The sequence below is a fragment of the Camelus bactrianus genome, chromosome 3, assembly GCF_048773025.1.
Source record: "Camelus bactrianus isolate YW-2024 breed Bactrian camel chromosome 3, ASM4877302v1, whole genome shotgun sequence".
Lineage (NCBI taxonomy): Eukaryota > Metazoa > Chordata > Mammalia > Artiodactyla > Camelidae > Camelus > Camelus bactrianus.
Genome location: NC_133541.1, coordinates 77,587,897 through 77,614,600, shown reverse-complemented (window position 1 = coordinate 77,614,600; position 26,704 = coordinate 77,587,897). Strand labels below are relative to the sequence as shown.

The following is a 26,704-nucleotide window of genomic DNA, read 5'->3' as shown; positions in this document are numbered from 1 at the left end:
TTATGAAGGGATTATAACAGGTTTTAGCCTATCAGATTTATTGCCCTCCCTTTTCTCCTCCCATTACCTTATAATACAGAGAATATAAAAGATAGTGTAGCCACAGTGCTCCTCGAAGTCGCTGGTTCAGCTAACTGATTCAGGGCTTGATGGCATAGTTCAACATTGTTCCCCAGTTTCAGCCAGTTTTTCCAGTATGGCTTAATCTTAAGCCAGCTTCCCCGGTTCAGTAGAGTATTTGCCCATTCAATACCCATCTCTCTTAATTTCTGGAAGAAGAAAGGAGAAAAAAGGGAGGAAACTGGGGATATAAAAGATACATCTGTATTTATCCTCTCTCCCTACTTTACTGTTAGTATGCTATAGCAGAGGATTTGTGGCTTTATTCCTACAGCTCTTATTCTCCAGTAATGCTAAAATGTCCATAATAGCATATTTTGACCACTGTAAAATATTTTGAATACATTTATAAGCACTGGAGTAAAAACGTAATTATTTGTTTTCAAAGTACTGCTTTAAAATGGTTGAAAATAAAATAAAAGGAATTCTGTGGGATATAGACATTAGGATACACACGATATGGGTGTTGTTTCTATATAAGAATAGGAAATTGCCTTTCCCTGCTGCTGGAACCCATTTCTACTTTTAATGTCCTTTCAAGCTGAACTGGACACAGGGTTTCCATCGACTTTGACAAATGATACACTTTTTTTTTTAACATTTTTTATTGATTTATAATCATTTTACAATGTTGTTTCAAATTCCAGTGTTCAGCACAATTTTTCAGTTATTCATGGACATATACACACTCATTGTCACATTTTTTTCTCTGTGAGTTATCATAACATTTTGTGTATATTTCCCTGTGCTATACAGTGTAGTCTATTATACAATTTTGAAATCCCAGTCTATCCCTTCCCACCCTCCACCCCCCTGGTAACCACAAGTCTGTTTTCTCTGTCTGTGAGTCTATTTCTGTCCTGTATTTACGCTTTGTTTTTGTTTGTTTGTTTGTTTTTGTTTTTGTTTTTTAGATTCCACATATGAGCGATCTCATATAGTATTTTTCTTTCTCTTTCTGGCTTACTTCACTTAGAATGACATTCTCCAGGAGCATCCCTGTTGCTGCAAATGGCATTATGTTGTCGGTTTTTATGGCTGAGTAGTATTCCATTGTATAAATATACCACATCTTCTTTATCCAGTCACCTGTTGATGGACATTTAGGCTGTTTCCATGTTTTGGCTATTGTAAATAGTGCTGCTATGAACATTGGGGTGCAGGTGTCATCCTGAAGTAGATTTCCTTCTGGATACAAGCCCAGGAGTGGGATTCCTGGGTCATATGGTAAGTCTATTCCTAGTCTTTTGAGGAATCTCCACACTGTTTTCCATAGTGGCTGCACCAAACTGCATTCCCACCAGCAGTGTAGGAGGGTTCCCCTTTCTCCACAGCCTCTCCAGCATTTGTCATTTGTGGATTTTTGAATGACGGCCATTCTGACTGGTGTGAGGTGATACCTCATTGTAGTTTTGATTTGCATTTCTCTGATAATTAGTGATATTGAGCATTTTTTCATGTGCTTTTTGATCATGACAAATGATACACTTTAATTGGCTCTCTGGATTGCAGAGCCAGGACATTGGATTGAGTTTTCCATTCTGTCCTTTGCTCAGCTGAATTTGCTAAGCACAGTTGTCACATGATAATAACAACATAGTTCTTTGGAGAAGGTGGAGTCAAACTCACCTGAAATGCTGTAGACCATTTACTAAATAGTTGCATTCACCCTAAAGTACAAATAGTTCTCTGAAAATGGGGAAACATAGACAGAGTTTACATTCAGATGTATTAGCAATCTTATCTTCTAGTGAGTTAAGTACTCAGTAAGCCAAAGGCATTATCAAAATTTGGGTCATTTTTTTTTTTTTTTTGCTGTACTATTATTGTAAATGGTTACTAGGAATTGGGTTGGACTGAGACACAAGTTCTTTGAAATTAGCAGCATTACGCTATGATTCATGTCTTGTTATTCAGGTAACACATTTGTATTGAGAGGTCCTTTCATGGCAATGCCAGCCATCCCCAAATAATTGAAAACAAGCTTGAAACTCAAAAAGCTGTCTTTGAGCAGCCATAATAGAGTACATGCTTTAGAATTTTGTTTTTGTTTTTGTTTTTAATAAAAAAGAGCCTGGCCAGATGCTTAGAGCTTTTGTACTCAAATTTGCACAAAATTCAAGCTGATATGGTTATCTGAATTCTCAGCCAAGAGCAGATTAGCAACACTTCAGTAGGTGGGCTTTCCATCTTTGGAATCTGTGCTCTGCCCACCATCCCCCACAGTGAGAACCAGTTCCAAGGACTTAACCTTGAGAGAGTTATGTGTTGCTGAGACCATCTGGGTGGTAAATATGACTGAACCCAGATAAAGACTCTACATAAACTTTAAGATTCTGGTGGGCAGGTGTGGAGATCTACTCTTGCTGCTGCCCAAGACAAGGCTCCTATGTAAGTTTCCATGCTTATTAAACCTGCCACCTGCCAATCAGGAGTGGTCTGCCTCTTCCTCAGGTCTCCCCTTGCCCTCTATGTACGGGGTCCAGCAAGTAGGGGAGGTGAAAGAACTATAGGAAGCGATCATAAAACCAAAAAAAAAAAAAAAAAAAAAAAAGACGAAGAGGAGAAAAATGTTCTAGTTCTCTGGGAGTCATTTAATGCAGTGCTTAGTATTTTTCAAACTATCTGTGTATCTGTGTAGAGGGTAAAAGATCCCCCTACACTTAAAAACAAAACAAAACAAAAAAAACTCCAAAGCATCCCAAACTGGTAACTTTTTTTTTAAATGGAGGGACTGGGGATTGAACTCAGGACCTCATGCATGCTAAACACACACTCTATCACTGAGCTATACCCTCCCCTCTACAGACTGATAACTTCTTAAAACTACAATAATAATGAACTAGTAAAAATAAAGACATAAATATGTAAGCACAATTTTTGTCATTAGCCTGAAAATAAAAATAACTGTCAAATTTTATAAATATTCTAAGTATATATTATTTTTGTACTACAGTTAAGAGTTTTCAGATGAGTGGGACTGATTTAGTGTAAAGGCAGAGAACTCTACACCACCCAGGATCTCTCAGAGCATTGTTCCCTGTTGGTCTACTACACTGATGAGGTACATGATGGTGGCATTAAATTACATTATCATCACCATTCTATTAATTCATTCTAGTTTGGCAAATATATTTTTTTCTTTTGCAAAAATAAAAAAGCAGGCAAGAAACTTTGGCAAGATTTCCAGGCACATGCTTGAGATATTTAAGGGTGAGACATAAGCCTCACTTATCTGGAAAATTCCCAGGTGCGTCAGGTTCGTGTGCTCTTAAGGATGCTGATGCCCTTTGGGAGCACGTGCGCAGCTGGGCAAATGGGCTTTATTATTTGTGGTAGAGAGAGAGCACACATTCTGGGAAGTCTGTGATTTCACAGTCAGAGGGTGCTAGAATTAATCTTTATAGGAGTTGGACTTAAGTTGAGTGATTTGGGGGAGGCTTTAAAGAAGCAGGGGTTCTCTCTAGATTTGATGCTGTCAGAAAGAAGGGGCATTTCTGATTGAGATTTTGTAGGTGGCTCAGTGACTTTTTGTCTGTGCTTAGGAAAAAATCAAGTGGCTTTATTTATTTATCACAGGCTCAGAGTAGTATTGCCTGAGGTTGACATTGTGTGAGTTTATATCCAACAGGAGAACAAAATGACCTGGCTGTAAGCGCCTGACCAGTTTGTAATAATGTTGATATCAAATCAGTTTGGGAAATCAGAGGCTGCTTTATTTCTTTTTCAATGATAAGTAAAAATAGTATCATATAAAACTGGAAAGAAAACTTAAATCTTGTTCATTATCTAAATCCTGATCGTTTCTTCGCCAAATGCTTTTGGGAGTTTTCTCTGGTGAAGGTGCATCAGTTTGTTAATGAGAATTTTTGACCTAACGGAATAGTCTATGTAGTCATGCAGTGTACATGATTGGAAGGGAAAAAGAAGTGCTGATTGTCTTAAATTAGTTAGTCAAGGCATCCGCAGGTTTCAAAACATATCTATGTATATATGTATTCAGAATGTTTGCACCAGGAGGGATGTCAGGCATCCAGGCCGAGGCTTCTAGAGCAATTTGAGAAAATAATTTCATTTATATGGGTTCTATTTTGGATGGAGACTCTACCACAAAGCAAAAAATAGAGTTATTCGGATGAAATATGTGCATCTACTGAAGTCTGCATGTCTCATTCTGATGTCTTACATTATTTTCAAATAAAGCTTTTCTGTGCAGTATTCTAACATTCCAAACACCGACTCATTTCCATTTGCCTTTCTGGAGATTGTTCCCCTAAGTCAGTAGCCTTGTGTAGAAACTTTATCTACTCCTGCCTTTATTTCCAGCATCTGAGTTCCTGACATAAGGTAGATGAGTACACATCTGTGGGACTTAACAGTTTACTAGAAATTAAAATGTCTTAGTTTCAAATTTATGAGCTTGTGGCCTTCTAAAAGTACGCAACATGAAAATCTTGTTTAAATTGTAGTCTTGATGTAACTTTGTATAAAAAATGAAAATTATGGAGTCTTTTGGAATCTAAGTGTTTCTTTTGAGCATAAAAGAATAAAATATCAGCTAAGTTAGTAATTTGAGTATACATCATAGGATGTGCATTTGAACTTTTACGGTTGACTAAAATGCAATGCTAGTGCTATGTTATCATTGTCTAAAAATCAAGTTTCTTTGTACAAATTATTTTAGTAGACCAATTAAATCTATGCAACTATTAGGAAGCATTCTAAGGGAAAAACAGATAAATAGCCCATTTGTTTTCTGAATTGTTAAGGTTTTAGAATAGTTACTGAGCAGACATTGATCATGTCCAGCTAGGCAATATTTTGGTCCTTACATGAAAATCCACATTTTAAAACCTAATTTGCTGTTTGATCATTAGTCAGACTCTCCCCATCCTCTCCCCTGGGTGTCAGGGAGAACTAAGTCATATAGGTTTTAAGAAGCACAGTTGTATGTAGTAGTTGTCCCATACAGGATACAGAATTTTTGTCTTGCTGTAGAACTAATGTCATTGAATACAAGGCATCCATGTGACAATATATGAAGACACTAGGTTCAGGTTAACTATGTATACTTACAGAAATGTATTTGAGTAAATCACTCCACTTGGCATAACATGAAGTAGAAGAAAATACACATTTAAAATATATTCTTAAGTTTATTCAAGTCAAGGAACTCTTTCTCAGATATATTTTAATATTTGAATTCCAGGAACATTTGCAACTTAATCAGAAACAATATGAAATTACCCACCTGCTCTGGCACTGTGTTGCTGCCTGGTCTTGTGTTCAGGAGAATAGTCCTCAGTTGAATAAGGTGCTTGAACATCTCATCTTTCATAAAACACAGCTTCAAAAAAAATGCTGGTAAGAGGGATCCTATAAATCCAAAATAACTCCTGGAGAAACCTTTGTGTTTAAATGTTAAATAACCTTTGTACTTAAATGTTAATCACACCTTAGTTGACTATGAAAAAAATTTATAATCTCAGTTCCAAAGGCAAGGGCAATTTATATATTTTGTATTAGTTCATTTCATCAATAAATTGTTCTTATCTTTTTTTTTTTTTTTTGACTAGAGGAGCATATTGCAGTGATTGTCTCTATTAAAGGAAATTTGTTACTGATAAGAAGTTCATTCCTACATTTAAAACATCCTTTTGTTTTCCAAGTTGTTAAACACCACTGAAGTACAGTTTATTATCCTTGGAGGAAATATGCTAAGATGCTCTTTCTTTATGCCTTACTTGTAAAGTATAACAAAAATGAATCTTGACTGATAAGTGTTACTTTCCTCCTGTACGTACGTTAATTTGAAAAGGGGAAAAAGAAATCTTAAACTACTACAAAGGAGGGCATGGGTTCAATGGAGGAAAAAAGAGTTTTAAAGGAGTATTTCTGAGGAAATTGATCGGAAGGTATTTCTTTCCAATCTTTGAGGACAGTCAGAGATTTGAATTCCTTTTCCACTAACAATAATAATAATCTGTCATGCCATAGCAAGTTGCAAATCCAATTGTGATAGTTTTTCTTAAAATTCTAGTTTTTAAAGCTCTGGCACCCATTCTGCACCAACCAATTAGTATATCTAAATTCTAAGAATCTGGTGCATTCCTTATGAATGAAAGCTGTTTTCCCACTTTCATTGGGAAGTTATGGGGATTCTAGACCAAGTAAAGATTTCTGGAGAATGGCTTAGAGCTTGCCTAATTTCCTAGACATTGCCTGGTTTAGAAGACAGTTAATCAAGAACTTATTCTGTCTCAGGGTCTGATGGGAGAAACCTACTCAGTGTTGCAGTTAACAGAGATTATAATTCTTTTACCTTTAAAAACTAAGGATAGTATCCTTAAATAGGAAAACCATAATGCAAATAAAATATATTATGTCAATACAGAATATAATTTTAATAAATATATGTTAATACAGAGCAGCTAAGTACAACAAAAATTAGAGATTCTCATTGGTGCAAAATTAGGGTATTCTGAAAGCTATGGATTCTTTCAGACAACTTAATAAGTTGTAGGGGATTTGGATATACAATTTAGTTTTCAAAAGGACAAACAACTAGAAAAACTAGTTCTTGAGAGACTCTTGGAAGACTAACTTGATTTAAAAATAACAAATTATATTTTAACATGTAAAAGTAAGTATCGTGTTACTTTGTCATATTTATTTTTGAAATACTCTAATTACCAAATAAACACATTTAGATAAGTGCTGAGATAGTAAAAATGGCTGATTAAGAGTATCTAATTCTGAACGTTAAGGAATTGTTTCTTTAACCAATTTTTGGTTTTACTATATTGCATCAACATTGATTTAATTTTCAGTTATTTCTGTTTAAGATAGTTTTTTTTTTTAAATTTAGTATTTTATAGATTTAGGGTTGTTGGAGATAATACAAGGCTATTCTTACTTTACAAATGGAGAAACTGGGGCCAAGTTTATTAGTCTTACTAGTGACTGGGACCAAATTGCCAGGATGAGTGTAGCACTCTCTCAGTACAACATCCCACTGTCATTCTGGCTGCATTATTAAGGAGGTAACTGCTTTGAGGCATCTTGTCATTGAATCCTGGCTTCTCTTTTTCTGGGAGTACATTGTGGAAATCAAGTGTGGGAGGGGAAGTCAGAGTGAAGATAATGCTGAATGAACAGAAGGATAAATTGAAAAAGAAATAGTGAAACACAGTGACTGTTTCTAATAGAAAGGAAAAAGTAATTGTTTAAAAGAGCACTGCCAAATAGTTTTGATTATACTTCTTCTAAATATATTTTTAATTGAAGTATAGTTGATCTACAATGTTGTGTCAATTTCTGGTGTGCAGTATAATGCTTCAGTCATATATGAACATACATATATTTGTTTTCATATTCTTTTTCACCATGAGTTACTACAAGATAATTGAATATAGTTCCCTGTGCTATACAGTATGAACTTGTTGTTTATCTATTTTATATATAGTAGTATCTGCAAATCTTGAACTCCCAACTTATCCCTCCACCCACACCCCAACCATAAGCTTGATTTTCTATGTCTGTGAGTCTCTTTCTATTTTGTAAGTAAGGTCGTTTGTCTTTTTTCTGGATTCCACATATAAGTGATATCATATGGTATTTTTCTGGTTTGATAATCTTTTGTATTAGTTTGGTTTCTTTTTGGTTTTTGTGACTCTATTGTATGCTTTTAATTTGTGGTTACCCTGTGTTTCAAGTGCGTTAATGCCTTACTTTATCTGTTTGCTTTAGACTGATAGTCTTGTAGGCTCAAACACATCCTAAAAAGAATGAAGGGAAAGAAAAAAAAAGAGAGAGAAATCTGTATTTTCTTGCTCCTCTCTCCCACCTTTTATGATTTTGATGATTTTGATTTTTTTTAAAACATCTTCATGTTTATCCTCTTGCAACTCATTATAGTTATCACATTTCCAGTTACGGTTTTCTCATTTCTATAGCTTCCTGCTGCTTTTCTATTTAGAGTAGACATTTCTATATTTCTTTTAGGATAGATTTAGTGTTGCTGAACTCTTAGTTTTTCCTTGTCTGTGAAATTCTTGATCTCTCCTCCCACTCTAAAGGATAGTCTTGCCAGATAGAGTATTCTAGGTTGCAGCCTTTTCTCATTTGGACTTTGAATAGATCTTTCCACTCCTTCTGGCCTGCAGTGTTTGTGAAGAGAAATCAGCTGGAAGCCTTATGGGGGTTCCCCTGTACCTCTTTGTTTTTCTCTTGCTGTCTTTAAAATCATTTCTTTAACTTTGGCCATCTGAATTATAATATGTCTTGGTATAGGTCTATTTAGAGTCTTCTTGTTTGGGAGCCTCTGTGCTTCCTATACTTGGAAATCTGTTTCCTTCTTTAAGTTTGGAAAGTTTTCAGTAATGATTTCTTTGAGTACCTTTTCAATCCCCTTTTCTTTTTCTTCTTCTGGGACCCCTATTATGTGTAGGTTGGCACATTTTATATTATCCCATAGGTCCCTTATATTGCTCTCATTGGCTTTTACTTGCTTTTCTATCTGCTATTCTGACTGGGTGACTTCTGTTATCCTGTCTTCTAAGTCACTTATTCATTCCTCTGCATTATCTAGTCTGCTTTTGATTGCCTTTAGCTCAGCTCTTACCTCAGCCATTGAGTTTTCTGTTCTTAATTGGCTCCTCTTTATAATTTCTATTTCCTTTTTTTTACTATTCTGTCTCTCTTATTTCCTTCAGTGCTTCTATCACCCCCTTTTTGAAGTCATGATCTATAGGCTGTCAAGGTCTATCTCATTGTTCATTCTTTCAGGGGACTTCTCTTGTTCCTTTAATTGGGAGTGGTTCCTGTGCTTCTTTATTTTACTTATATTTCTTGGGCTGTATGGATTTAGGAGTATCAGTTTTCTACTGTGTTCTTGAAGGGCTGTTTTATTTTTTGCTTGTGTTTATTTAAAGTGGGAGTGTTCCTGTGTAGATGGTGTGTGTCTAGTAGTTTTGTTGCAAGGGCTGTTCTTAGTATGGATGGTTGCCATGTCTTGTCTGCTGTGTGTGTTGGCTGTTATCCCTTTGACTGGGGGTACGGTTGGTGTGGTGATCAGAGCCTGCCCTGATGGTTGTTGTTGAGCGGGGCCTCCTTTTTTGTTCTGTAGTTGTTACAGCCTTGACAGGGGCTTGGGTCTACTCCTGTTGCTGGAATAGAGGCTTCTAGACCTGTTTCTGAGCCACGGAGTGTGGTAGGCAGGTTGGATCACTTCAGCTGGGAAGCAGAGTTGGTGAATATACCTCTGAGATGTCCACTGGGAGGTGCCCTCTGTGGTGATGTCTGTCACGTGTTATGCGGGCTTAGAAAGTACTCTTTGTTGATGCTGCCTTTGTCCCTGCCTTAGCTGTGGGCATGTTGGCTGCCCACTCTGGTGTCCCTCAGGTTCTGGGCCCCAGGAACCACCAGCACAGATCTGCCAATGTCAGGTGCTGGGACCCACTGTAGGGAGCAGGAACACACGTTAATCTGTGGTGTGCCACAGGGTCAGCTCAGACCCCAGGCCTGCCGCCGAGTGCAGTATGGTATGCTGGCCTGTTGTAAATAACTGTGCTTGTGCCCGCTATGCACCAAAACTCCACTCACTGCCTGTTCTTCCCAGAGGTGCAGATCCACAAAGGGTCCAGAAAGAGCAAATCTACTCTCTCTGCCTGGGGCTGTAAACAAATCTCAGTCCTGCCTGTGAAGTTGCAGGGCCACTGGGTGTGGATTCAGCTTTCATTCCCACCTCCATGCAGCAGCAACAGCTATGACCGAGCCCCACCGCTCTTCTCTTGAGAACATACCGACATTGGAGCCAAGCAGAGACAGGGGCTATAGGGCGGCTGTGTTGTGCCCCTTCCCCCCAAGCACACCAGCAGTGGTGCTTTTTTATGGGTTTCCTAGGCTGTTCTGTTCCACCCATACCCCAAGCCAGAGCTCACACCTCCCTCTAGTCCCCTGAGGCTGCCTCTGTGTAGTGGGCCCCAGCCCTCTCCCTGGGCTCATACAGGTCTCCAGCAGCCAGTCCTGGCCTGTCCCTGCCAGCTCGCTTCTAGAGCTGGGGATCACAGGGAGCCTCTGTGCCAGTTTATCTTAGTTCTGTCTGCCAAGTGCTGCCACTTTTTCCTCTGAGCCTCGGAAGCTCCGCTTCCATCCCTCTTGACCTCTTGGCTGGAGAGGGGGCCTCCCAGCATGAAGGTGCCTTTCTTCCTTTGCTGCCCCCTCCGTGCACGACTGTACCTGCACTGATTTTTTTCTTTTTTCTCCCCCCCCCCCTTTTTTTCTTACTGAATTTTGTTAGAATCCTCCTGGTTTCAAAGTGAGAGATACTCTGCCAGAGTTCAGTAGGTGTTCCGTGCGATTCAGTTTTGCTTGTAGATTAATTCTTGGTGTATTTGTGGGAGAGGGCAAGCTATGAGTCTCTCTACTCCGCCTTCTTGACACCTCCCTATATTTCTTACAATTACTGTTTTTTTAAGAAAAGAATTTAATCTTTTTCAAAATGATGACTCTAGTAAACAAAAATAAACCATTGACATTAAAAAAATTAATGTCTTTTTTAAGTTCTCAATTGGACTAACTTCTCCATTAGTCAAATTTTCTGTTGGTTATAGTGATAACATTATACCAACTATTAAAAAATTAGCTTTTCTTCTTACAAAGTATTTAAGTTAATTATGTGTTAGCCTGTACAGCTTTTAAGAAGTCATTATTTCAGACCAAACCAAACATACTATGATGTAATTATCAAAATCAAATGAGAAATGCTTTTTCATTTTTGGGGCAACTTTAATAGTGGTCTTACATATTCTTAAGATTGGGAGTGAAAAATTTTCAAAATGATCTAAATGTATTTAGAATGAAACAGAAATAGTGAGGCATCAGATCCTGTTGGTAAATTAAGACTTCATTAGGATTTGCTGGACCAGATAGCTTTAGAATTGTGACACTTGGTAGAAGATACCTTTGGTTTAGTACCTGAAATTCAATGCCTGGTGACTATTAATAAGAATAATATAGTGAGCAATTTCATTTCCCTTGCATGTCAGTAAAGTACCACATGATGGAAAAATGTTCAGAGATTTAAAATGCAGAGAGAGACCATTCAACTGATTGATCAAAGGAAATTTCATTAATAGTGGCTAAAATTGCTTGGGCCCTTGCTAGTTAGTGGTTCTCCTCTGCCCATTTCTGATGCTACCATCAGCAGATATCAGGTATATCCCTACTTGACTTCTTATAACCCCCTTTATAAAGGTCATACACACAAAAGGAAAAGAAGCAGAAGCAAGTGGTTTCAGCAGAGGCTGGAAAAGAGCAACTCCAGGAGCCGTGAAAAGACCCAAGGAAGGACTCACAGAATTAGAGCAACCTCTGCTTGATGGGGGACAGAGAGAAAACTGAGGAGAGGAAATGCACTAAGAACAATAAATTATAAAACACGGCAAAAAAGTAGAGAAAATGAGAATACATGAGCCCCTCCCTGTATCATACACCAGCCTTTATCTTGAAAGTTTAGCTGCCTTGTGCTGCAGACAAGCAGCTTGCTGTAAGGCAGATTTCCATTTAATATGGTTAAATTTTATATGATGCTTCATACTCTCGATGCTCCACCCTGTGGTTTGGCCTTTTATAAACTGCCCCATTTGCTCTGGGGAGATAGATCAAGCCAGCGCAAAAGGCTTTCTAATCTAACGTGAAAATAATGAATTGTGTTTATAATTGAATTATTAGCCAATGAAGACTGCTGAGAAATGCAGTATGGCATTTCAGTAGAGCAGTATAACATATAAAATTATATCTCCCAAAGCAAAATAGCTGATTTAATCGCTCCATGAATGTATTCCAAAAAAGCTTGACAATTTAATATTATACCGCCATGGCAAGTGTTTTCCAGACATAGTGTTTGTGTTTGCATCAAAATAAATTGAACAAAGAGGCACTGCTTTTATGGGCAGCAAGGCCTTTACTTCTGGTCACATCAATGACATCCACAGTGTCTATGTCCCTGAACCCTAGGAATTAGAATGTTCACGTGAGTCTAACCAAAACTGTTCAAACAAAAGTTTTCATCAGTAATCTTCCTCATTCTTCATGGGCTGAGATGTCAGTGTAGGTCCTCAGTCTTCTGATGCATTTCCTGGATTTCTCTTGATCCTTCGATCCTCTGAGTTAAATATAACCCTTAGTCTGTCAAGGGTAAATACATAGTCGATGCTTTGCTACCTTATGGTGCAGTGGAAAAAAAAATTCAACCTCAAATCAGAAGACTTGAGTTTGAATGTTATCTCTTGCTACCTGTCCAATTTTGATTGAGTCACATGGCCTCTAAGAACAGTATTCAGCACTTAAATGGAGATAGTAACCATCTCAACGAGCTGTTGAGAGATTTAAATAAGCTCAGTAATATGAACACACTGTTTATGCTCTGAATCTCCTGCTAGTTCAGATCCAAATTAACTTTTTTCCCCAGACTTCTACCTACTGAATTTCTGTCTCAGTACCTGACACATGTCCTCTCCTTAAGTTAACCGAATTGGACACCTTGACTACTACATTTCAGAACTGTCCCCCTGCTCTCACTGTCACCACCTTAGTTTGGGCCCTTACTGTCTTGTGACTCTTGTAGCTTATTAGCTGTTCTCTTTGCCTTATGTTTCCTCCTCAATAATCTGTCATTCTCTGCTGCCAGGGTTACAACATAAATATGATTATACTGTTCTCCAGCTTAAAATTATTTAAGAGGAACTGTTTCTACATGCCACAGGGTTGCAGCTCCAATCTGGGTCTCTTAACTTGCCATGATTAAAAAAAAAAGAAGAGCAAAAACGAAGATAGAAAGATTACTGGGATTAATTACCACCACCGAGTCATACAGGCAGACCCAGTGTCTGTTGGGCTGGAGGGAAGAAGATGATTAATGACCACTTGTACCTCCATCGCTAGTCCACACTCCATCCCTTCCTTCTTCCCCACCACCTTCCCCAATGCTCCCAGAATGAAATCTTCCACACAGGAGAAAGCAGACATGCTGAAGATTAGATTTTCATGTAGTCCGTCCCTTCTGAGTCTCAGAAATTGGGCTTTGGCAAGAGAAATGTATTCTTTGAACTAGTTTTCTTAAATGGTCAAAATTAGGAAAGAAATTCTGACTGCCCTCTTCTCCATGTGTAATGAAGATTGAGCCTAATTTATTCATACCAATCCTCCCCTTCCTAGCCTGTTAATATAATCTTCAGTTGCTGATAACATTATGTGAGATCATTGTTTAAGACATTCTGTTGTCTCCTTAAGGAGTGATTTATGTATTTATGTTTAATTTTTGAATCAGATTTATAAAATTTTGACTTATTAAAGTGGATCTCTTTTTCCCACTCACTGTCAGCTGTTTAGCACTAGGATTTCCATTTTTTAAGTTGTTAAATGCTGTTCATTTCTTGGTTGGCTTGAGTGAATTTCTGAGTGACCTATTTCATTAGGTGAGGCTGTGACTACACACAATCCTTGGCTGAGAACATTTGTTACCATTTTTTCCCCCTAAAAAGTATAATGGACATTGTCTGGGAATAGGCTTCTGTGCTCAGTTTTTTTTTTTTTTTTAAATTTCCTCTTTAAGTCTCTAAATGTTGCTATGTTGTTTCCTACCTTTTAATTATTTTGAGATGCTCAAAAGCAGTCTGCCTTTTTTTTTTTTTTTTTTTTTTTCCTGTTTTCTCTTCAATCCGGCATTTTTTAGAAGCACTTTTGTAATTTGGTAGCCAGAGGTAGATGGTGTCCTCTTATGTCTCAGTGACCTTCTTAGGAAGCTGTTGGGACAAATCCTCCACTTAGAAGCCCCGACTATGTGAAGCTGTGGACAAATGCTGTGTCTACTGGCCTACACTTCGTGAAGGATTTCCACTGATTACTTACTGTTGACATGTGTTCCCAACTCCTGCCTGCCTGCCTGTGCTTAGGTTTTTTCTTATGATGGAAAACCCATATATGCCTGTGTTACATTTTAAATCAAACTTCTTGGCATTGGAAAGGTTTCCCTTCATTTGAATTCTATTTTCTTCATAACTTTAAAGTCCTTAAAGTTTCTTTCTGATTTTTTATGGTACTACAGATTTTTTTTTTCTTGATTTATGTTTTGTTGTTTCAATAGGATTTAGTCATGGGTTTCAGTTTGCCAGTGGTTATCTTCCTCTAAATTACTGAAGAATTTTTCAAGTTTGCTCCCTTCTAATGTCATTTTTGCAGTTAACTCCTTTTGTTAAGGATTTAAATTGTGTTTTTTGTCATTTTAATTTCATTGCAATCTCTTGTTTTCTTATTATGCTACCTTTCATCTCAGCATTAAGGCTTTTTGTGTCACATCTTTATCCTGGGCTTTATTAAAGATGCTGAAGAATCTTGTAAAAATGTCTTCTGGTTCCTGTAAGAAGTCATTTTCAGAGGTACAATACTCTCAGTATTCAGACTGATATGCTCCTTAGCCCTTGCTGTAATGTATTTTTTTGTTGGTCTCATGTAGGGTTCCCTCCTCCATTTTCTATTTTACTTATCTCAGAGCTAGGAAGAATTTATAAAAGCTTGATATATTTAAAATAAAAGGTTTGTGTTCATAGTGTAAATGACAGAGTTGTTAAAAGCTACAACTCTCAACATGCCATATCGTCAGGAACGTTTCTGCTTTCTCCCTGCTCTTCGCTGTTTGCCCTTGGAGGAGAAAGTGCACTCCAGTGTTCCCAGTGTAGCACTCCTCTTCCCCCGCTTCCTTCTACACACGTATCCCCACAAGCACTGTTCCGTCATCTGGAAGTTGCCATCTGTGGACCAGTATGGAGAAATGAGGTTAAAAAGGCACAGGGATAACACTCTGGCTCCCTACAAACTGAGCACCTCAAAGTAAAGGACTGGCTGCACTTTTCTTGTTTCTGTGAAAGACATGGTAGGCAGGAAAGATCATTTGTTTTTCTTTAATTTTTTTTCTTCTTTCTTTTGGGGAACAAGGCTGCTGTGTTTCATTAAGTGGCGTGTGGGTATTCCTTCTTGCTGTTCTTAATCCAGCTCCACCGATTTTATGGTTTGTGGAAATTCTCTGTGAGTTACTGATGTCTCTTTTCATTGTCAGTCTCAAGGTTGTGTGGATTTTTGACATTGTTTTCTGAAATATCTATTGAACGTTTCAAATAAGTCTGTGCAAAGGTTGCAACTTAGAGACATTCTAATTCTTTTAAAATAATTAGTCATAAGGGAAACAGTAAGAAGAACCTAGGAAAACTGTTTTGAATGCTGATGTTTCTAACTTTTTTACAAGGTAGTTTGAAGACAGACAGCTTTTTATGAAATCCCTGGCTATTATTAGTGTAGAAGAAACACTGAACCGGAATCTTGCTAACTGACGTGCAAATCCATGTCTGGTACTGTTTAGGTGTGCAATGATTGACATTAATTTTAACAGTTTAAAAAAAGAAAAGCAGAAAAGTAAACTGAGCCAAGCAACTATGTTATTTTAGACAAGCCAGTAAACCTCTGCCTTAGTTTCTTTATTCACATAATTAGGGGGATGTCTAAAGTACTTGTAAATTACTTTATACGTGTTTGATTTCAAAGCTTGTAAAACCAAGTCAATGTACTGGTAATTGAGACTTGGTGTACTACGATGAGTTTACAAAGAAGCTAGCACTGTATTAAAACTTCTGACCTAATCCAGTTTGAAAACTTCTTTCTTACATGCATTGATTTTCAGTTTTGATTTTTAACAAACTTCATTTTGTAAGTATTGATGCTTCTATTTTTGGCAAAGGCATTTTCCTTTATAGAAAAATTTGAAATCAGCAGCACTGATAGAAAATAGCGTGTTAGTGTGTTTCTGGTGAAGCATTTTTCTCGATAGGGGGCTGACACTGATGGATCTTTTTCAATTCACATTTCAGTGAGAGTGCCCTAGGTCAGTGACAATCTTCCAGACTTAAAAGAGAACAGAAGGCACAAGACCTAATGACTGTTAGGTATATTCAAGGAAAAAGTTTTGTGAACTCTGAGACTGTCCTTTCCTTTACTTGACCTTGTGAAGTATGGGTGATGAGTACTCTGGGGAATGGATGACTAGTTATTCACCTCAGAGAGCATCTAGACCTTTTTCTTCAGACACCATCTTAGATAAAAAAGGTTATTGAACTCATATCCATTGACTTTGAAATAATAACGTTTTTGTAATTCAGTTCAGTTCAACCTTTTGAATCCAGCCATTTTATATGTTTTCATTTAAATCTCACAATAGTCTCCGAAAAGTAGGTTTTGCTGTATTTACGTTATAGATGGTGGCGTAAGATTTAGATAAGGTATGCAAATTGCCCTTTGTTACCTATCTAGTTAGTGGCAGAGCTTAGATTCCATCTCTCATTTTTCTGACTCTAAATTTCATGCTTGTAAACATCATTTAAGTATATCAGTTAAGATTTAATTCTTCTGCATGTAACAGTCACCTGACAAAAGCACTGGATTACCAAACTGGGCTTTATTTATTGCATATAGCAAGCAGTGCTTGCACTACCGATGCAGATGCTTAAGGGAATCCTCAAGATCCAAGCTTCTTCTAGCTTCCTTTTCTTAGTAAGTGACTTCTATCCTCATTGTTGCAGGATAGCTGCTCGACCCTCTGGTATCATGTATTCATTCCAAGCAGGAGGAAAAGGATGAGCAAAGGAGAAAACAGCTCCTGTTAACCTAAATTTAATCTTTTTTCTTAATGAGAAAAAAAAACAGATTATATAGAAGGATTTCATAATATACTTCCATTTATATCTCATTGACCAAATCTATATTTATGGCTGAACTTCAAGGGAGTCAGGGGAGTTAATATTCTAAAAAAATTTCTATTGTGGTCTAATTGACATCCAGTAAAATTCACAGATTTTATGTATACAGAGCTATGATCTTTGACAAATGCATACACCCGTGTAATCACTGCCCCATCAAGATACAGAGAGCTTCCATCTTGAGGCAATGTTAACCGAGCACTTTGCCATTAGTTCTGAAAAGGAGACACATGATATTAGGGGGGCAACAGGCAATGTTGTACTACTAAGATTAAATATTAATGTACTTAAATAATAGTTTCTAAAAGCAAAATTGAAAAATAGGAAATACCCACACATGGGAGAAGACCAGTTATTAGTTAACCTGGCTTAAAAATGAACTTGAACAAATCGCCCAGATCTATTTGTCTTAGTTTTCTGATATTGAAAAAAGATGTAAAAAGTTCTTGAACATGTCAAGAATTGTGGTTTAGATCCAAGAGATAATTTACGTGAGCTCTGTAAAGCTCCATTCAAATATGAAGAATTCTTTTTTTCTGTTTTTTTTTTTTTTTTTTTTTTTTATTGTTAGAGGTGTTTCTTTTGAAGATGATGATTAACATGACTTACTGGCCTGAAACATCACAGCTGTGAAATTCAAATATAATTTGAAAATGTACTAACTTTTAAACTTAATAGTGACTTAGAAATCAAGGCAATATGTAGCTCTAGGTAGAGGCAATTTTATATTTGCATTATTATCAGTTCGCTTCGAACTACATCTCTTTCAATTGGGTAACAGTACCACTAAATGTATAGTTTCCTGAAAGTCTTAGAATGTATGTACATTTATGGCTAATAAGTTTATTTTGAGAAATTGCATTTTTGTAAAAATCAAGTAACGGTGAACTTTGAGAGTATTTAGGAATGTCATTTTTAAAAAATTTGTTCTCTTTTGAGAAGAAAACACTCTCTTGAATTTTACCCATTGGAATCAGTTGCAGAAGGTTAAGAATCAAAACCTATTGTGAGATTTTGAGGACACTGGAGCCAGAGCGCTTGATTGCTTGTTATACAGGATCCACGAAGAAATGAGATCATTCGTAATATTTATTACTCTTAGAGTTTTGTCAGAACACTGCTCTGAACTCAAACATCTTGCCGAAATGTGGCCCTTTTCAGTAAACTTGTATCATAATGAAGGATTGACCAATACGAGTCTTTATTGAAAGTAAATTTATCTGGTAAACCAGGATAGTCATTTCTTCTGGCCTATTACTTTTTTCCTTAAAAAATCATTTATTATTATTTTACATTAAAGCGTTTGTTTTGTTCATAAAATTTCCAGGTTGGAGTCAGCACTGGCTTTGTTGGTCCTTGGGGAGGCTGCCAAATTAAACATGGCCTGCTTGAAAGCTTTAATGGACCTAATGAGAGATTTTCTTTCAAGCATTATGTCTGTTCTGAATCAGGTAACAGCATATTGTTAATTTAGGTGTGCAAAAACACCTAAGTGGAAGCAGTTTTTATTTTTGCCACTACTTTAACTGTATATCATATTAGAGCTTATAATGAGCATAACTTTGTAATGATAATTTTAATTAAATATAAAAGTAAATGCATATTTACCATATGTCCCAGTATAAACAGATAGATATAGATGTAGATAGAGATAGAGAACTAGATTAGACTCACATGCACATGCACACACACACAAAAGGGGTTTAAATTTCATTGATAAACTTGAGGTCATGTATTCATACATGGTTTAGCTTCCTATTTAAAAATTTTTTCATTGTCACTACATATTAAGGTTTACATTTCAAGGGGGATGAGATTTAACCATTTCTCTGTTGCAGATTGAGCTTGTTTCCAATTTACAGTTAATTAAAAATAATGTTAAACTGGTATTCTCATACATAAAATCTTTATCTGCATTTATGACTATTTCTTTAGAATAGATTTATAAAATTAAATTATTGAGTGACAGACTATGAACTTTCTTGTAATATTCTTAGGACAGCTGTCCAAATTCCTCTCCAGGAGACATAATATTCTTGGTTTTCTGTGAAAATAATGTATAAAAGTACACACACAGGAATTGAGCTTTATATAAAAAAGGTTCTTTTACAATATGAAATGAAAAATAGTATCTCATTAGATTAATTTACATTTCATTGATTACTAAGGAAATTGAAAAGTTGTTCCTTGTATACTTTTTAGCTATGTTTATTTTTTATTCTTTGAACTAGGTTTTATGTAATTTATCTATGGAGACTTGTTCTTAATAAGTGCATTTTAGAAATGTTAGTTGGTTATGGTCTTTTAACAACTCCATAAAATTTGAAGATAGATAAGTACGGTGTATAGTTCCTCATTATGAAGGAGCATGTTTTGATTTTCTAATAGCTATTTTCTCATTTTAGGAAGAAAGCTGCAAGGTTGACAGTTTTTCCTGGGCCTGGAATGTTGTCTACATATACACAACAATTCTTGCAGAAATCTGCTTGTATGCTGCCACTTCTGATTTGCAAAAAACTGCTTTCATTGGCTTCTGTGACTGTGAAAGTTCACAAGGTATTTTATTCACAGAAAAATCAGAAGAACTGCCAGAACTGAAGGAAACAAGTATTTTAGGTCTTTTGGAATATTTCTCTTCAAAAACATCGGATAATTGTAAGTAAATTATTTTTCTACTTGAGAAATATTTTTAAGATATCTCTCTATACAATGAGCCTTTTACGACAAGTTAACATTTCTAGGTGGGAAATAATTTTAAATTCAGTAGGACTTTTCTGCAAATTTGGGAGGTCTGTTTTATACCATGGAAAATTGTGATCAACAATTTAAAAACAACTGAAATGTAAACTAGAATCAGTTGATTTATGATTCAAATTATATTCCTTGAAAACAAGAGAGGAACTTAGGAAAACTTATGAAATGTATATAAAGTTTGTTTTATTCATTTCCTCGTAAAGCCTTGTCATCCGTCTTCTCCATCTCCTCTAGGCATTTCCTGTTTCTCTTCTCCCCCCATCTCCAGAGCATTTCTCTTCAGTCACTCAAATATTGTGGTACATTCCTCACATTTCACATCTTTTTTTCTTTTTTTTTTAACATTTTTTATTGATTTATAATCATTTTACAATGTTATGTCAAATTCCAGTGTAGAGCACAATTTTTCAATTATACATGAACATATCTATATATTCATCATCACATTCCTTTCTCCGTGAGCTACCATAAGATCTTGCATATATTTCCCTGTGCTATACAGTATAATCTTGTACTCCACTGAAATGTACTATCTTGTGTCTCAAGACCAAAGGTCTTGCTACTGTTGTTTATGGGGGTTATGACAGTAAAATACTTTTGTTTTTAAAAGGGCACTTTGGGGACAATATTAATTCAAAGATGTCCCTTTAGGGTGACAACAACTCTTCTTTATGAATATCATTGTGGTCTATAAGTTACTATAGTCTGTTATGTGTGTGACTCTCACTTCCATTAAGTTATGAGATAATTGAGACTGGAGAATCATGTCTGAATTTTATTTGTATTAACCCAGCACTCCAGCATAGTAGTTAGCACGGAGTAGGTGTGCAGTGATGACAGTGGATTTATTATGTAATTAAATGAATTATTGAATTTCAAATATAGTTGCAAGATTATTTGAGAGTATGGAAGGAGGCAAGAATACTGCCTTTCCTTTGGACCATAATTCACTGATCTGGGGTAAATTATGCTTGAATGTAATTTTAAATAGTAAGACTTTGGTTGCAGATTTTAATTTCATTCCTCAAAACTGGCTCACTGTTTAAAAATTACTTTCAGTATACTTTTGGTTTAATCAGTAGATTGGAACCTATCATTTCAAAGTGCAGTGTGCTTGAATTTTCCCCACGTTTCAAGAAGAATGTGTTTATTTTTTATTAGTGTCATTTTTTTTAAAAAATGGCTGTGCTGGGGATGGAACCCAGGACCTCATGCATATAAGCCTGCCCTCTACCACTGAGTGCCCTCCCCACTATTAGTTCCAATTTTAAGTAGATCTTCAGTCATTAGTAGGCAAATTGTATTTCTCCCATGTTTATAGTACAGATAAAGTGAAGAGGTGTTCTCTTCTTTGGCTATTGACACTCTTAAGTATTCAGAATGGTTAGAAGTGTTTCTATATAGCAGCTCAACATAGGCTTTTTAACCTGCCATAGACAGATTCATATAAAAATTTGGGGCCTCCAATTTTTTTCTGTCTAGGTGTGTAGAATTGGTTTTCTCTCTTCTTTCAGTGCTCTCTTCAGTGATGGTTCAGAAGATGTTCTTCCACGTGGAGGATTTTTACTCTTAGAAACCTCTTATCCTTCCTCTGGCCGTGACCCCTGAGTGCTGATAAAACCTCACGATGATGAGGTTGCATCTTTCTGTGGATACTCACATTTTCTTTCCTTCTCAGCAGTCTGATTCTTTTTTCCCAGCCAGTTGATGATTTCAGTGCATTCATTTGCTTATTGTTGATCCTTCTTTGAAGTTTCTCATCTTCTCCTGAAGACTAGACTTTGATAACACAGGCACAGAATTTGGGTGACTTCTTGGAAGAGACGTTTGCTTTTCTGCTTATTATCTGCAGCATTATATTGCTCAACCTACTGAACAACAACCCCCAAACCTTCCCAGCTCAAATATTTTTCACTTTCCCTATCATTTTTCCCTCTGTCAACAGCAGACCTCTTGAGAGTTTTGTTGCCATTTATGTGAGCTTTCTTCTGAGCAGTGCTACACATTATAGCGAACTATCTTTGAGCTTGGACTTGTCAAGCTCTAGTCATCCTTGGCTATTGTTTTCTTATCTTTCTTATCTTTATAAATCTGAATGAGCACACTTGTTTCTGCTTGGTATGAATTCGACACCAACAGAAAAATGTGATCTTCAAGAAACAAGAGATCCTGGTGTGTGTCCCTACGTGAGCTAGCTACCCAGATACCTGGAGTATAAGTGATAGTCTCATTAAGGTTGATATTTTTGATTACTTATTGAATAAATGCTGTAGGAGTTTCTGAATTTCATTGTACCAACCACTGGATAATGTTATGGATCAAAGAGCCCTCTCCACAGATCACACGGTGGCAGCATTTTATTCTTTTGATGGTATTATAACAGGTAGAAGGCAATTTCTAACAGACTGAGTTCTGGAAGGAGACGCCCTTTGAACATTCACAAGTGGTACAGAGGCGATGGGTGGATATTTTTGCTATCCCTGACGTCCTTCCTATGCTTGTACTTGAACTCAGGAATGAAATAATTAAACAGTATTTTGTCTTTATTTTTTCAACCAAAGTGGGAAAATAGATGTTTCCAGCTGTGAAACACCTGTAAAAGTTTGATCTTCAATAAGGAGGATAGACATATCAAAGTTGCCTCCTCTGCTGTCAGAAGTCAGTACATTTTCTCTGACATCAAACTTCTTGTACAAGCCATAAATAATCCTAGTGTCATCCATCTCATTAATAATTCTGAGTATTCTGAAACTCTCAATACTTACAGCATCTTTGTGATTTCTTGTGGGAAATGTTTAAAGTAAGTTGATCATCTGATGATTGTTTTGTTAAGGACCTCTCAAGAATGTGTGAAAATTCTACGGTTTTCTTCTTCTCTGTCAGAACTAGAGAATGTACCTCCTGTGGACATAAACTTTGGTCTCCTCCTCATGTTCGTGCTGGGTTTTTGGCCTTTGTTATCAGACACTACCATTTTGAAAAGCCATTACTTGACATGACTGTACGTACGCAGAGTCAAATATTTTACCAAGTGATAGGGCTTCAAAGTTTTGTTGATGTGATTCATCATAACTTGATTCTTTGTAGCATCACTGGTCTTTTGTCTGGGTTGTCCTGGATGCATGATCATTGAGAATACTTACCACTCCTTTAAGACCTCTGAAAAGAGATGGCTTCAAAAGTAGTGCAGGCCTTGCCAACATGACTGCTGGAGAGGACAGGTCTGTCTTTTGGGAAAGTGATATACAGAACCTGGAGTGCCTCTTTATACTTAATTGAAATTTTTTTTTCTTATAATTTTACCCTTCAAGCAAGTACATTTTTTTTGTTTAGAGTGAAAGAACCAGTTTTGGAGTCATATGGATTTGTATATTTTGTTCTGTCACTTGTATTTTGAAATCGTAGGTTAAATTATTTATTCTTGCTGACTTGATTCCTTTGCCTGATAATTAAGATAAGAATACTATTTATATCATAGGACTCCGTGTAGGAAAAAACAATGGAAACATAAAAACGCTCGGAATAGTACCTCGTGCATAGTAAAGTTCCAATAAATGTTCGTAGATGTTATGGTTACTAATGTAATTAATGTCGTTATAATGAGAAAAACTTCAGTGAGGAAGGGCTTTTTCCTAACACTTATTCCTGTGTACATTTTGTCTGCTGGGGAACCAATTTTATTTGCCTATAAAGATGTAAATGACTCTGAAAAACATTTTAAAATGGTATCAGTAGCCTTTTATGAATGAGTCAAACAGTGTCTTTATGGCCCATTTTTTTTTTTTAACATTTTTTATTGATTTATAATCATTTTACAATGTTGTTTCAAATTCCAGTGTTCAGCACAATTTTTCAGTTATTCATGGACATATACACACTCATTGTCACATTTTTTTCTCTGTGAGTTATCATAACATTTTGTGTATATTTCCCTGTGCTATACAGTGTAGTCTATTATACAATTTTGAAATCCCAGTCTATCCCTTCCCACCCTCCACCCCCCTGGTAACCACAAGTCTGTTTTCTCTGTCTGTGAGTCTATTTCTGTCCTGTATTTACGCTTTGTTTTTGTTTGTTTGTTTGTTTTTGTTTTTGTTTTTTAGATTCCACATATGAGCGATCTCATATGGTATTTTTCTTTCTCTTTCTGGCTTACTTCACTTAGAATGACATTCTCCAGGAGCATCCCTGTTGCTGCAAATGGCATTATGTTGTCGGTTTTTATGGCTGAGTAGTATTCCATTGTATAAATATACCACATCTTCTTTATCCAGTCACCTGTTGATGGACATTTAGGCTGTTTCCATGTTTTGGCTATTGTAAATAGTGCTGCTGTGAACATTGGGGTGCAGGTGTCATCCTGAAGTAGATTTCCTTCTGGATACAAGCCCAGGAGTGGGATTCCTGGGTCATATGGTAAGTCTATTCCTAGTCTTTTGAGGAATCTCCACACTGTTTTCCATAGTGGCTGCACCAAACTGCATTCCCACCAGCAGTGTAGGAGGGTTCCCCTTTCTCCACAGCCTCTCCAGCATTTGTCATTTGTGGATTTTTGAATGACGGCCATTCTGACTGGTGTGAGGTGATACCTCATTGTAGTTTTGATTTGCATCTCTCTGATGATTAGTGATATTGAGCATTTTTTCATGTGCTTTTTGATCATTTGTATGTCTTCCTTGGAGAATTGCTTGTTTAGGTCTTCTGCCCATTTTTGGATTGGATTGTTTATTTTTTTCTTATTGAGTCGTATGAGCTGCTTATATATTCTGGAGATCAAGCCTTTGTCGGTTTCACTTGCAAAAATTTTCTCCCATTCTGTAGGTTTTCTTCTTGCTTTATTTCTGGTTTCCTTTGCTGTGCAGAAGCTTGTAAGTTTCATTAGGTCCCATTTGTTTATTCTTGCTTTTATTTCTTCTAGGAGAAAATTTTTGAGATGTATGTCAGATGTTTTGCCTATGTTTTCCTCTAGGAGGTTTATTGTATCTTGTCTTATGTTTAAGTCTTTAATCCATTTTGAGTTGATTTTTGTATATGGTGTAAGGGAGTGTTCTAGCTTCATTGTTTTACATGCTGCTGTCCAGTTTTCCCAGCACCATTTGCTGAAGAGACTGTCTTTATTCCAATGTATATTCTTGCCTCCTTTGTCAAAGATGAGTTGACCAAAAGTTTGTGGGTTCATTTCTGGGCTCTCTATTCTGTTCCATTGGTCTATATGTCTGTTTTGGTACCAATACCATGCTGTCTTGATGACTGTAACTCTATAGTATTGTCTGAAGTCTGGGAGAGTTATTCCTCCGGCCTCTTTCTTTCTCTTCAGTAATGCTTTGGCAATTCTAGGTCTTTGATGGTTCCATATGAATTTTATTATGATTTTTTCTAGTTCTGTGAAATATGTCCTGGGTAATTGGATAGGGATTGCATTAAATCTGTAGATTGTTTATGGCCCATTTTTATATAAAGCCCTTAATATAAAGAAACAATTCAAATCATAGTTTTGTGAAGGCAACGTTATAGGAAACTAAAGTAATAACTTTCATGAAGATAATTTCCTGGTGAGCTTCTCTGGTATGGGATGAGAACTTGAAGCATTTATAGGAATGGATGGCTACTTAGCATGTACCTTTTTCATTCTGAGATACTGTGTCAGACACACTGTCCATAGAGTCAGTGTCTATTAATTCTAGAGTGAGATCTCTGGCCAGTGATGGAAGTGTTGAGTTTTGGTCTTTTGGACTGAATAGAAATTTCTATATATGCTTATAAATACCAGCTGTGCATTTAACATCCGGTTGAGACTCAAAGTGTCTGACTTGCAGTATTCCTTTCACAGAGGACCATCCTGCACACCTGCTGCCATGGACTGAATTGTGTCCTTCCACCCTCAAAATTCATATGTTGAAACCATAACTCCCATTGTGACTAAATCTTGAGATAGGGCCTGCAAGGAGGTACTTAAATGAGATCATGACAGTGGGCCGTGATATGATAGAATTCGTATTCTTATTAGAAAGACACCAGATAGCTTACTCTCCACCAAGTGAGGACAGAGTGAGAAGACAGCCATCTAAAAGCCAGAAAGAGAGCCCTCACCATATACACAATCAGATGACACCTTGGTTTTAGACATCCCATTCTCTAGAACAGCGGGGAAGTACATTTCTTTTGTTTAAGATGTCCAGTCTGTGGTGCTTTGTCAAGGCAGCCCAAGCCGGCTAATACACCTCCCAATGGTGTTGAGCTATAGGCAGGTCTGAATATCCTAAAGTGCCTAAGTAAATTGTTATTGGAAAACAGGCTTTGCAGCATAGTACCTAGAAAAGACAATTTTGAACTGGAAAAATATGAGGGGAGGTGATAAAAGTTAATTTACTTATACGGAATTTTTACTTGATCCCTGTTGAAATGCTGATTTTGAGAAATAGGTAGTAGTGGAAAGTAGGTTAATATTTATTAAGCTCTTACTGTGTATCAAACACTATTCTAGGCATGCAACATGCATCACCTAACTTATTAATCATTACAAGACTACATCATAGATGTTCACATTATCCCCATTTTATAGGTGCGAAAACTGAGCCACTAAAAGTGTATTTGTCCAAGGAGATTTAGTCAGTAAATGGTACATCTGAGACTTAACCTAGGTAGTCTGGCCTCAAAGTCTTCACTAATAACTACCTCATTGTGTTGAGCTAACTATTTTACCTTTTGAATGAAATTAAAAAAAAAAAAAACTTGCCCATTTGCACATTGAAGAATATAAAAAAGATAATTGAGAAATTCTCTCTGACAGTCATTGTCCTACAGCATTGCTTATAAAAGCATTTTCAGACTCTGTATTAAAGTGGAGAGGTCCTTATTTCCAGCATAAATTCCTGGGCCTTGTTCTAGAGCTTTGGATCCAAAATCCTATAAGTGGATTCCAGGAATCTATATTATTAAACCACTTCTGATGTTGTGTTTGAGAAAACCTAGCCCATAAATTTCACAGTAAGCAAGGTGGTAAAACGTCCTCATCAGAGGAGCAT

The 26,704-nt window shown here is 36.6% G+C and overlaps 1 protein-coding gene across 7 annotated transcripts in view; it reads left to right on the top strand.

Annotated features, from left to right (window-relative positions):
* Positions 1 to 26,704, top strand: part of TMEM232 (transmembrane protein 232) — a 197,443-nt gene that overhangs the window by 35,876 nt on the left and 134,863 nt on the right. For all 7 annotated transcript variants that reach the window (XR_012505572.1, XR_012505573.1, XM_074360449.1 and 4 more), the window contains 3 exons: positions 5,330 to 5,484; positions 18,253 to 18,376; positions 19,331 to 19,580. Coding sequence is in view for 5 of the 7 variants with exons in the window: in XM_074360449.1 (XP_074216550.1) it covers positions 5,330 to 5,484; positions 18,253 to 18,376; positions 19,331 to 19,580 (529 nt within the window). In the remaining 2 variants the exon portion in view is untranslated. The remainder of the gene's footprint in view (positions 1 to 5,329; positions 5,485 to 18,252; positions 18,377 to 19,330; positions 19,581 to 26,704) is intronic.